The sequence below is a fragment of the Phalacrocorax carbo genome, chromosome 3 (assembly GCF_963921805.1).
Source record: "Phalacrocorax carbo chromosome 3, bPhaCar2.1, whole genome shotgun sequence".
Taxonomy (NCBI): domain Eukaryota; kingdom Metazoa; phylum Chordata; class Aves; order Suliformes; family Phalacrocoracidae; genus Phalacrocorax; species Phalacrocorax carbo.
Genome location: NC_087515.1, coordinates 71933918 through 71947183, shown reverse-complemented (window position 1 = coordinate 71947183; position 13266 = coordinate 71933918). Strand labels below are relative to the sequence as shown.

At 39.2% G+C, this 13266-nt stretch overlaps 1 protein-coding gene across 1 annotated transcript in view; it reads right to left on the bottom strand.

Moving 5' to 3' along the window:
- Nucleotides 1-3753: 3753 nt before the first annotated feature.
- TRDN (triadin) overlaps nucleotides 3754-13266 on the bottom strand; it is a 230491-nt gene continuing 220978 nt past the window's right edge. Inside the window, 1 exon segment of the mRNA XM_064447367.1 lies at nucleotides 3754-4839. Within this exon segment, the coding sequence (XP_064303437.1) occupies nucleotides 4697-4839 (143 nt within the window). The 3' untranslated portion in view covers nucleotides 3754-4696.

Sequence of the window (13266 nt, the reverse complement as noted above, 5' to 3'; positions counted from 1 at the left end):
CCCTAAGGGATTAAGTCTTTCACTCATTTCTCACTATATTGAGTGGATTGTACAGTAGGATGCTGAAGTAGAAGTAAAGCACTGAGATCGGAAAGGGAGGAGTCTCTCAGCTGCTCTCCTGAGTGCCTGTGTCCTGGCAGATAAAGACATCCCTCTGCAGCTGGCCCTACTGCACTTCTTGTATTATGTTGGATTAAAGCGAAGTGTCATAGAGTTTTTTTGCAGGGAATTTGGCATCTAAACTAGACTATATTAAGCAGTAAATGACTGTGTATAAAAAACCTAGCAGTGTACTTCTAGAGTTGGGGATCAATGGGGTAAATCTTTATGGTGATATACAATTTATGTATGTTCTGTCTTGTGTTCTAAGTGGAGACCCTAAATGTGGGACAAACAGCAATTTGTTGCCATTTAGTAGGAGGTATACAGGATCTGTGTAACAACCAGCTGTGGTGGGTTAGCCTTGGCTAACAGCCAAACTCCCACCCGGCCGCTCACTCACTTCTCCCCTCAGGGGAAGAAAATAGGGAGAATAGGAGTAAGAAAGCCCATGGGTCAAGATAAAACACAGGCAGGTTGATTACTAATTACCGTTGTAGGCAAAGCAGATGTGGGGAAAATTAACTCATAAAAATGTAATTAATAATTTGGATAGTTGGAAACAGAAACAAAAACATCAAAACAAAAACATCAAAACAACACCCTTCCTCCACCCTTTCCCAGGCTCAGCTTCACTCCTCCACAGCAGTTATGGTGGTTCCTCTCTGCTGCTCTGTCCTCCTCACGCTTTTTGCCTGCCCTGGCATGGGTCCTCCACAGGCTGCAGGGGTACCTCTTCTCTGGTGTGGAGCACCTCCTCTTCCTCCCCCTCCTCTGACCATGGTGCTCCCTCTGCTGATTCTCACTCTTTTTGTTCCCTCCTCCTCTCTCTCTCTGTGGCACTGTCTGCCCGTCCTTACACAGGCTTTTGCCGAGGTGCCTCCATCGCGGCCGCGGGGCTCGGCCGTGCCCGCGGTGGGTGGGTTGGAGCCAGCTGGAACCGGCTGTGTCCGGCTCGGGGCAGCCCTGGCCGCTCCTCACAGGGGTCACCCTGCAGCCCCCGCTGCCAGCGCCTGGGCACCTGCACCCGGTACACCGGCACAGTTAATCACCAAAGCAGCTTCTTACACAGATTTTCCAACCTTCCCTTGGAAATCATATCAGCCACTGGAGCAATAGAAATGAGCCATTGAGAAAAGCTCCCGTTTGCTGAAAGGTTTTAAAGTGGACAAAGCTGTACCCCAGCTGTGACATGGGTGGGAGTATGAAACACCAAACGCAGACTGAGGGCTGCGGATGGAACCCTCGGACTGCCCTAGCGAGAGCAGGCAGCCTTGGGGCTGGCAACTTACTCCTGGCTGAGCAGTGCAAAAGTGATCTCATTGGGCTTGGTCAAGTCCTGATTTTCAGAGTTGCTGGAAATATACTGTTCCTGTTGACTTCAGCAGGATTTTAGTGTCTTGGAGGAAGGTGCACATTTTCAAGAAGAAGGGATTAGAAACGCCAATCCATCTGCACAACCAAACTGCCGAGCGGCAAACCTCCCACGCGGGAGGGCTCACCAAACTCCATGGGACAAAGGACTCTTGAACCCCAACGCAGGGCTGTGCAATTGCAGCTGTGCTATCTTCAGGCTGTAGTCTGGTTCATGCACCAGCTCACCTGCTTTAGCAATTGCTGATATAGGCAAGCCTGATATAGGCAAGGCACAGTTCCTATGGGTGGTGGTGGTAAATTTCACCGTTTTTACTCTCTGAGTTTCCTGGTGGTCATTTTCCCAATTGTCTGGACTACAGAGTGGACACTGGAGATTGCAGGTTTGTCTGTATCAGTTGTGCAGTTGTATTTTAAATAAACACTTTGATGAGCATATGTGATTTTGGTACAGATGAAGTCCTACCTTGAATGACTGCAACAACCATTTGGATTTTCACATGCCAGAGTGCAATCCACAGAGTGTGTAAAAAGACTAGCTAAGCTAAGTATTGCAAAAACCTCTATAGTAATAAATACAACGCTGAATGACTCATTTTTCCAGCCTAATTGTAAGAAATACTGCGTCTTTATATTCAGAAGATTTGTATATACTTGGGAAGGATAGAAAACTTACATGTGTAAACCCTTGTCCTCCACTTTTGGATTCACAGGAAGACGTATCACAAGAGCAAGGTTTATATTCTTTATTTTCCAAAATGTATAACAATCAGCATATGGTTTTGCAATATTTCAGGCTAATTTGAGTAAAACCATGCAATTCAAGTAATTATTTTAAAGTTTTCAGGTTAATTTAAAGAGAAAAATGCTTTCTATTTTGAGAGTGGACCTGTTTCTCTTGTTCTACAAGGCAATGACTGAGATTAGGAAACAACAATAAATTACTTATTTATTCAATTATATTAATATATTTTTTTATTTCAAAAGCTTTCATATATCTAATTGATACATTATGGAAATGAGATCTGGAACATATTCTTGTCATCTCCCAGCTCAAATGGGAAGAAAGGATTAAGGCTAAATGTAATTAATAAAATTTATTTTGCCAAAAGAAGTTGAAAAAAATAATGGTTTATTGTACCTTAAAATTGTGTCCTGATTATTGGAATTAGATGAAGTCTTGAATTAAATTAACTGATTTTCAGAAAGTTATAATCTTGTTTTTAAGACAGCTTTCACAGTAAAAACCTAGTGCAATAATGTCCATAATAATATATATAAAATCACAAATTAGGAAGGGAAAAAAGTAACTGGAAATATAAAAAGGCCCACTGAAAGAAAATTAAAGATTGTCCTTTTACCATGAAATATTATGTGTTGGCAGCTCTATCTCCAAAGCAGATCTGACAGGTGACAGTAGAGGCATTCACCATGAACACTTTTATCTGCAGCGTGCTCCTATACGGGAAGAGCTACTCTTAGGGCAGGACATGTTCCTACTTTCCAGAAACCACTGTCTAGACTGATCATTGCAAAGACAGTTTTTGCAGTGTAGGACCTGTGCAATATGAAAGCACAGTAAGACCAAGAACCCATTTTGCATAAGGCTATGGCCAGTAGTCAGAAAGTACCAACCTGACCCAGCAGTGTAACAGCAAAGCTTTCTGAATTGTGTTAACCTGTCAGAGGGTCAGTTGTCCAAAACTCGAGTGAGTCAATTTGATTAAGGTAAGAATGGGTTGGCAGGGAGAGGGGATGGGGCAAGGGGCTGATGTTATCTTGAACTATGCTAAAAATAGAAAAACAGTATATAGTTACTGGTGTGATCAGACTCTAAAGTAGCTGGGTTGTATAATGAGCAACATGCTGCTTCACCATGTAACTATATAAATAAGATCACTGCTGTACATTTCACAGATTAAATGCAAAAATATAGTAAGGAAATACAAACAAATAGCAGCTTGCAAAAACACATGATTATTTACATTGCCAGATGTACAGACAATTGAGATGCCAGTTTTCGGTCATGTGCCTTCATATGGATCAAATGCCATCCCATCTCTTTCTTAAGGCAACAAATCCATTATTTCTATAGAAATGCACAAAAGAAGTTTGAGGATTGGCAGATCTGCTTCCAGTTCTCATCTAAAAGTTATCAACAATAGTGTGCTGTGAGGAAGTCCTTTCATTTCTTTTAGTAAAATCAGCAAATCAGCTGCCCAGATTATTTAATATGCTCCCCCACTTTTTGTGTGTGTGCTTTTTTTTTTTTTTTTTAAATTGTGTTGCTTTAGTTTCATGAGTGGCATCTCACATCATAGCTTTTCATCTGACTTATGCTAACAGCAAATGGTTGGCTGGTATGTTCTCCATTTACATGATCTTTGCTGCAGGGCAATCTGATTTATCCACAGTAGAAAAGTAGAAGTACTAAAACTATTTCATTTGTTTCTAGGGGCCTTCATGTTGGAAAAACACTGGTTTTCCTCAACTTTGCTGTGTTGTTTCACTTTCTCTTCTCATTTTGGGCTTTAGAAAGTGAAGAGCTTGCATTTCACCAACAGGCAGGGCAAACAAACCATGCTTTTACTGCTTCAAGTTAAATAGAAATATTCACCATTAACATGACTTGCGGAGTCAACGTACTGATAGTATATGGAGCAGCTCAGAGCAAGCGGGAGCTTCTGGCTACACTGGTCAATGAGACATAAAAATAGCACCAGTCACAGAGCACATTTTCATGACTTAGTGAGGCTTTTTCCTGTCAGCAATTTGATTGAATGTTAAGAAGAAATGATTTAGGATTGCAGGTAGCCTTGCAATCTTGCTGATATAAGAGCTACATTCAACATTTCACTCCCTAGATAAGATTAAATGGAAAACAGACTCACTTCAGTGCTGAGCAGGTAGGTAAAGAAAAACAAGAAGAGCAAAAGAGGCAGGGAAACACACACACACACACACACACACTCACATACACAATCGGGTCAACGCTTTGTTAGCATTGCAGCCTTTCCATGAGAAACGGGGCACTTTTACATTTCTACCTTTGTCAAACACAGTTCATTACTGCTTGTTTTGCCTCTGCCCCTTGGAAACTTTTTCCAGGTACACGTGTCCAAGTGGATCACATTCTTGCAATGACAAGTACCACTGTAACTACTGTGGACCTCAGCAGAAAAGATAAAGTGCAAAATGTGAGCGATCACAGGACTCAGTCTCTCTACTGCCCTGGTTTTCTTGTCTTTCTCTTGGAAGTCTTTGAGTGAGTCTTTTCTTCCTTGTTTGAAGGGGGATTAGTGGGAAACTGCAGTCCAAATCCATTAGGTCCATTTAGGAAGACACACTGAAAGTAGCGGACAGGAGCTAGGAAAACAAGGAAGAGATGGTTAAAAAGCTGGGACCATGGGTGTGTTCCATGTTCTTTCAGAAAATATCTGTAAAATTCCAGTCCCATTAACTGAGTTCTAACAACACAATTCTCTAGTATGATCACAAGCCAGGTTCCACATATCAACAAGGTTTTAGCTAAAAGCACAAGATCAGAAATTATTGACAATTTCACATTTAAATCCATTATTCCACTCAGTGTTCTAGTCCTACTTCTCCCAGAATATTTTCATTTTGAGAAAGCTGAATGGAAACCTCCAAAACTCACACATGTATTTTCTGATTTTAGATTTCATAGCCTCTTTCAGATACACTGAGGATTTCCAGAAAGACTCACATCTAATAGTGATAATGACATATTTTATTAGGTTTCAAATGAATTATCTTTTATTCTGAATGAAGGGATCATAAATGAGGGTACATCTTTCCTAGTTTTTCCACAAACCGGGAGATTTTGTCCCTTCCAAATTTTGAGCACTAGCCTGTGTAGTCACATTTCTTTCCATTACGTTTTAAAGGCTTTCTAAAGGAAACACATACTTTCAGCACAGATGGAATTGACCCAATTTGTTACAAAAGCTGTGTTTTGCACTCCGAGATTAGCGTTGACAAGATTTTAAAAGATAACTTTTAGTCAGTTATGTGTTTGGGAAAATGGTTGGAGGAATGTTGGCATCTGAAACAAGTTAGTTTTCATGCAGTTGATTTTCTGATGTCTTTTTCTTTCCTCTGCTGTTCATTCCACATTAAAAAAAATTAGCTGTTTCCTGTGGTAGTTCTAATCTGAGATGGACTCCAGGGATCCCTGGACTAGAGGTGTAGGATTTATCTGTTGACTGCCAAGTCACAGTAAATGGTGGAACACCCAGCGGTGTGACAGAAATGCCAGTATATTCAATCCGGTTATATTATCCTCCATGGTCTTCTCGCCTGACTCACACAAAGCACACATGAAAATGAAGTTGGAAATCGTATCCTCCTGCAAATGACTTACTGCTTTCCCACTAAATCTAAGAATGGAAACAATTTTTTCCCCAAAATTTGCAGTGTTTCTGATGTTCCTGTGTGAGATTAATCTGAGGTGGCTTCAGAATACCGAGACAAAGCAACTCCCATGACTAGAGCTCACAGCCTGAATGTGACAGACCAAGGTTCCCCTGCAAGGCTCAACAAGCCACAGACTAGGTGCATTGGTGTGGATGTGCTAAGCTTTCTGCCGTTGGCTGTTTTACAGTGGCACTTGGGCAAGACAAGAAAGTTTCTGGGATATGTTATAGTTTCAAGGAATAGACTTATTCCATCCTTGAACTAAGCTAACTTTTGTCAGTAAAACTAACTAAAAGCACAAAACCTGCTATGGTTAAAACCTTTATTTTCCTACCAAAGTACTCTGACAGAGATTTCTCAATCAGATCTTCTTTAAAAAAAACCCAAACCCAAACACACCACCGCCTAAAATTTACTCCCTGTGGGCGCCAGTTTGATAAATACCTTACAGGAACAAAGCTACCAATTAAAAAACCCCACTTCTCTGTTTAAATGGAAATTATATCTGTGTATTCCTCAATACACAGGAATAGAATGGATTTAAAAATTAAAATAAAAAAGTCAATAACTCTCTCTTCTTTCTGAAAGAAGTCCAGTAGGGCATCATGCTCTTGCTAGCCTCAGTAAATGCCAATAAACAGTTTCCCTAAGGGTAATAAAAATTATTAAATCCCCCTGTATTTTACATGCAATCAGAATGCAAAAAAACCTAGTTCTTTTTCTTTACATACATTCACAATGTCCTGATACATACTCACTTATAAAGATACACACTTACAAGAATTTTAAACATGTTTATGTATTGTAATTACAGCACGCCTGACACCACAGCATTTTCCAGAGCTGTTATTTGATCATCATTCTAAAATCACCAGTAGTACTGGCCACTGCCACCTTTTCACTTGAAAATCTGACTTACAGTCTATTGTTAATAGCCACTGAATTCATGGAGGGAAAGGGAAAAGGCAAACTTTTAGATTTTTGCAACTTGACCAACAGCCATATATTAATCGCAGTGGCTATAATAGTAAATCTGAAAAACAGGCACAGAAAATAATTATTTTTTTAAAAATTATAAAATTTATGTGTATTTGGAATGTGTAACACTAAAGATCACCCTTGATTGTGTTATTTCTGAGATACCTGTAATGTTTGTGAGGTGAGCCCTGTTGTTTGACTAATATGTACTTATATTGAGTGCAACTTTTTGAAGTGACATTCAAATGTTTATATAACCTGTTATTTATAATTTGTCTTCAGAAAATATCAGGAAAATATGGGATAAAGGAGAAACTCAGGAGAGTTAGGGATGGTAGTAATGACTTTTATTAAGTTCACCTGCTACTTCCTTTCATAAGACTCTAATTGCAGTAACTTAATTTGATACCACATTTAACTGGTTGTGATGAAAGTTTCGGTGCTGAAATTAGCTGCAGGCTGAGCTTGTTTTTTGACAAAGAACCCCAAAAGGACAATGTAGGTATATTAAAAAAAAAATTAAATCAACAGCTAGGGAAAAAAAAATTTCCTTTTCTTCGTATAAAAAAAAATCTTTTCTTTAAAAAGTGTCAGTTTCCTAGAAAAGTGTCAATATTGTAGGAGGTTAGTGGGGCACTGTTTAGGGCAGAAGACATCTAGTTTTTGTGTCAAGGGTGATAAGACTGAGATGGGAAGCTGTGGTGGAGACTGTGACTTCTCAAGCAAAGAAAGTGGTCTGCCATGGTAGGAGACCAACACTAATCTGGCAAAGTGAATGGGCCAGGTGATTCTTTGGGTGACTGGGAGGAAAAATAGGTGATGTACAACTTGACCAAAGAGCCTGAGAAGAAAAATGGACATAAGCTGTGTCAAGAGATTGTGGCCAAGCAGCTGGAAATTGATAGGGGAGCCTCCTGGTAAGAAGGGAGACAAGGGCTGGAGATTAGGAGAGATGATAGAAAAAAAACCAAGAGAAAGAGTTACTTTGTGGACAACTGAGAGTGGGAAAGCCTGAAAAGTGGAAGTAAGATAGGATAAACACTGCAAATGGGATGGGAATAAGAACAAGGGTACTAGAAAAGGCAGGACAGGTATAAGAATTTTTAAGATGAGGAAAAAATAATCACACTTTTCCTGGAAGTGTATAAGGGGTATGAGGCTCAAACACCTATGAATATTGCAGCATACTGTCTTCCAAACCAGTGTTTTGGGCAATCACTCTGCTGTCAGCCAGCAGTCAAAATCACTGGTAAAGCACTTCATCCCTCTTCAGTGCTCCTACATTTTGAGGATGACAACTAATGCTACTGACAAATTTTCCTTTCGTGCAGATGACAGGAGCCCTCACTAAGTGTCAGCCCTTCGGGTCTGTGTGGGCTGTAACATCAGGATCTGAACTGCCATGTACCTATTCACAGGGGCAAAGGCTCCTTCTACACCGTCATGGACAGAGGTCTCCTCTTCTTTGTGGTATGAGTGAAATAGTAAGAGGAATTAACCTGTAGAACTTTCTTCTAGGCTCTGAGGCATAGGCAAGGCTACAGCCAATGAGAAGTTTAGTTGTATCAGCCTTTCACTGGAGAAAAGCTTTCTGACAAAAGGGATAGATATGAATCAAATTCTCCTTTAAAAAAATAATCAAACTCCACAAAATAATTAATCAAAATTTTTTATTGACTGTTTCATCTTGAGGAAGGGCAAACTAAAAAAAAAATCAAGTGCTTTTTTCATCAATATTAAGCAGACTATAAGAGAGGATTTAAAATATCAAAAAGCAATATTATAACTAAAAAGTGATATCTAAAATGAAAATTTGGAAACTTTACCTTTCTATTTTAAAAACTTTAAAATGAAACTTTTCTGACTTTTTTTAAAAAGTCTACCAATATCTCTAAAAAAAGTTTTAATTTTTAACTGGAATGTCATTGGAATGAATCTGAAATATTTTACTCTGAAATGAAATTTTCTTAAAAATATTTTTTTGGGGGTTAGACAAACTAAAGCACAATGCTTCATGGATTTATCCTCATATTAAGCCATTGTTTATACATGAGTAAATGCAGCAGATTCCCTTGCTAAAATATTGAACTACTTTGGTACACTGTGTTTTATGTGAGATCTAGTAGATACTGTTATCAGAGTACAAGCTTTGGTAAGCAAAGTGCTATGCTTCCAACTGTAGGTATAAGAAGAAGGCATTTTCAGGTTTTTTTGTGATATTCAGCCTATTAAAAAAGGCCCTTTTCCCCCATACTTTCTTTGTAGATCACTTCTTATTAATTCTCCCAGTACAAATCTACTGATTTATTAAAGAAAATTTCATCAGCATGCCTTGCTGGGATGGATCTTTTATATTTTACCTAATCAAGCAACCAGAGCTTTGAAGTAGGCCTATTGCAAATGTCTGTTGCATAATGTATTTATTTATATATTTTTTGGTAAGTAGCTCATATATTTCTTCTTTATTACTGACGAGATTCACACTTTCTGTAAACTGAAGGGTCTGTCTTCAGCATGTTCTAACCTGTTAAGCAAAACAAAGTCAGCTACCAGCATAGAAAGTCTATGCAGGAGGAAATGGTTTCAGAATGGTGCTTTTTGCTATTTGCTCTTTCAGTTCTTGCCTTTCATATTGTCCTTCCTAGACTGCTTTATCATGCAAACCTGAGCTGCAAAACCTGCAGAGAAAATTTCATTCAAATACCAACATCTTTGGAACTGTGTCTGTATCAGAATCTGCAACTGTGTTAGGGTACAAGCCATAGCCAAGAGAACAATTTGAATTTTGGCATGCAAAGAAGACTACAAATGAATCCCATTCTGCCTTTGTAATTCGCACATTCAATGTGAGTACAAAATGTTTCTTTTAAACTGAAGAGGGTTCTCACTTTCAATGTATTGTCTCATGTCTTCAGGGCAAATGTTACCAAAAAAAGATGAGCAGTAGGAGCAAAACATGTGGTTTAACACTAGCTGTCTTTTGTCAGCTTAACTGACACAAAAATAAAGCCTTGTAGCTGGCCTTAAACTTTTGTTTAGGATGTAGTTTATGAGAATATATGTAATTACTTAAATTTCCTTATGAGTATTACTGAGGAAACAAAAAGCGTCAATGCTGGGATAAAACGTTTTTTTTTTTTTTTAACAAATTTTAATTAATGTTGTTATATGAGGACACCTGATACCTAAGACTAATTTGTTTCTGAAAGGCTGGAGGTGGGGGTGTTTGCTGCTTTGTTTTTCACTTTGTGAAAGGAAAAGACACTTTTTTCCCCTCACCAAAAAAAAAAAAAGACATATTTTAAATTATTTTTGCTTGGATGGAAATCCTTTTGGAGTGAGAACAACGAAGATTAGTTCCAGAAAGCAGATAAGGAAACAATCCTCGCTGGATTCAGGGTTTGTGTGAAGCTGTCCAGGTCTGGTTAAGAGGAAATGCTAAGAACATTCTGTAGATACCAAATAAATTATACTCCGTTATATTCCATTGAGCATATGTGTGCGCTTAATCTCTAAGTGACATACAACTCACACAGAAGGCTGGTTTCAAGAAATGTGAGATTTATTGCAAGACCACTCTCCTGGTGCTTTTAATTCTTCAGCAGAAAGGAGAAAACCGGCTGGCTGAGGTCCCTTTGGATCGCGGCACAACCCTCTGATGTATCAGCTACTCCTCCCAGTATTGTGTCATCTGCAAACTTGCTGGGGGTACACTCTGCTGCATCATGCAGATCATTAATGTAGTTGTTAAATAGAACCAGTATTCACCCCGGGGTTACCCCACTAGTTATTGGCCTAGTTCCTGCCACTGATCAACACCCTCTGGGCCTGGCAGTTTAGCCAGTTTCTCATAGAGGATCCTATGGGAGACAGTGCCAAAAGCCTTACTGATGACAAGGTAGACCTGGACAGGCTGGAGAGCTGGGCCAAGGGGAACCTCATGAAATTCAACAAGAGCAAGTGCAAGGTCCTGCACCTGGGGGGGAACAACCCCATGCACCAGTACAGGCTGGGGCTTAACTACTGGAAAGCGGCTCTGCTGAGAAGGACCTGGGAGCGCTGGTGGACAGCAAGCTGACCCCGAGCCAGCACTGTGCCCTTGTGGGCAAGAAGGCCAACAGTATCCTGGGCTGCATTAACAGGAGTGTGGCCAGCAGGTCAAGGGAGGTTATCCTCCCCCTCTACTCAAGGTGAGTAGATCAAGGTGAGTAGATCAAGGTGAGGCTGACCAGCCTGTAGTTCTCTGGATCATTCCTCTTGCCCTTTTTGAAGATAGAAGCAACATTTGCTTTCTGCCAGTCCTCAGGAACCTCTTCCAATTGTTGTGATTGTTCAAAGATTGTTAATTTTGCTTTGAGGGCCTAGTTTAACATTTAAAGAGCTAGAATTCAAATTGCATACTATTTGTTGTTATTTGTTCTCTTTAAGCCTATTGAATGGAAAAGGCAACAGGTACCAGGTAAAAGATAAGTAGCTGACACTAGTCCCAGTAAAAGACTAGACACTAGAGAACAAAGATAATCTCAAAGCCATAAGACTGCTGGCATAGTTAAACAGCGATTTGGATACTGCTCCATTTCCACATATTCACATAAGGCAAAGATACCAACAGAATTGACTTGGCTGAGAGCCAGCAGACAGGCTCACAGAAGTCCAGCTACATCCCAGAATCAGATCTAACTTTCAAAGCATGCACATCTGTCACATCCCCTACAGATACTATTACAGTGTCACCTACAAGTCCTTTACCATTCCAAACAGATTGATTTCTATGTGTCTTATCACTGGCAAAGGCAGCGAAGAGTTAAATCCATCTGTATATGGCATAAATTATCAGTTTATGTGAATGTGTATAGAATATTAGAAACAATATATGAGAAAGCTTCACTCTCAGGTTTGAATATTGCTTAACAGGTGGTTAGTTTTTTTGCCTTATGGTGGCTTATATTGGTTAACAGTCTTTATTTACTCTCTGGGCAGAAAGATTCACACTCAGCCATTTACGTTTCCAAAGCATGAGAAAACAGACACCGATGAAGTGACAATAAGATCCAAAATCTCTTCTGGCTGAGAGAAAGATTAAGAAATTTCTGGGAAAGAGGGGAGTTTAAAATCTGAATAGATCACCAGAAGAACCTTCCATACAAAGGCAATAAAGGGGTCTTCAACCAGGGACTCTCTTCCATGACAAATCTGGACGGGGAAGGATATTCATGAGAAGCCTAGTCACCAGAACAAAGACTATTAAACATCTGTCAGCTAATTAAATGAACGCTGCAGTGGAAGAGACACTATAAAAGCTCAGTGCTAGGTAAGCACCGACTTGTTAATTTACATCCTGCATAATTACGCCTTTATAGATCCTTATATCCTAAGCAGTCTATTTTGGAGTTGCTTCAGCTCATTTAGCTGAAGTAGTTCTTTAAGAAAACTGATGAATATGAGGGCACTCCATCCTTAGATATGTAATGGTTCTTAAATGTTAAGGTGCTGGGACACTGGAAAAGAGTTTGGCTTCCAATGTATTGATCCAGAATTTCCAAAGGGTGATAGGCTCTAGCTCCACTTAAGCAGCATGTCTGGTTTGGGAATTGGTAATTTAGGGGCTAAAGCCGGAAATCAGTTTGGATTCCCTCCTTTAGCTGTGTGCAGTCTAGTTGGGAACATATTTAAACTCCAAGGATGTCCAAGGACCTTGTGATAATTTTCATGAAAGTTTCTCCTGAATTAATATAATTTAGTGCCATTTTAAAAAATACTACTTCGATGTGGCTTTCTACCATTCAAAGTGCCAAACTACCACTCAAGTACCTACTCAAGAAATTAATGGGAGTTTTGTGTAACGAATTATGGTGATCCAAACAAACAAACAATTGTCAGTCTTTTTAAAAACTAATCTTATAATGAAAGGGGGTAGAAAATGCAGAGGAATAAAATTTACTAATCCTGAACAATGTAAAGGTGTTCCTCTTTATGTGTTACTTGGTTAAAGTCCCCTTTCTACAAGGCTCAGATAGCTCTTTTTAAGGCAAGTCATCAAATAATATATACATTAAAAAGCAATAGCTTTTAGCAATAACAATTTCATTATTAGGGAAAAAATTACAGAGAGTGTGTGAGGAAACAATTTTTATTACCGTTGTTTGCTAGTTGGAATAAAATTTCTTCACTTAGTAACTGTCTTAATAGAATTAAACAAGTCAGCAAAACACAAAAATTCAGGCAATGGTAGCATTAGAAGCAACTAATTAGAAGCAATTATAAGTAAGAGAAAGTATTAACAATTGCACTTATTTGTTTCAGATTGCTTCTCAGGAATGCACATATGGTGTTTTGGTTCAGCAATCAAAACTGAACCACACAAGAAAAAGGAAAACT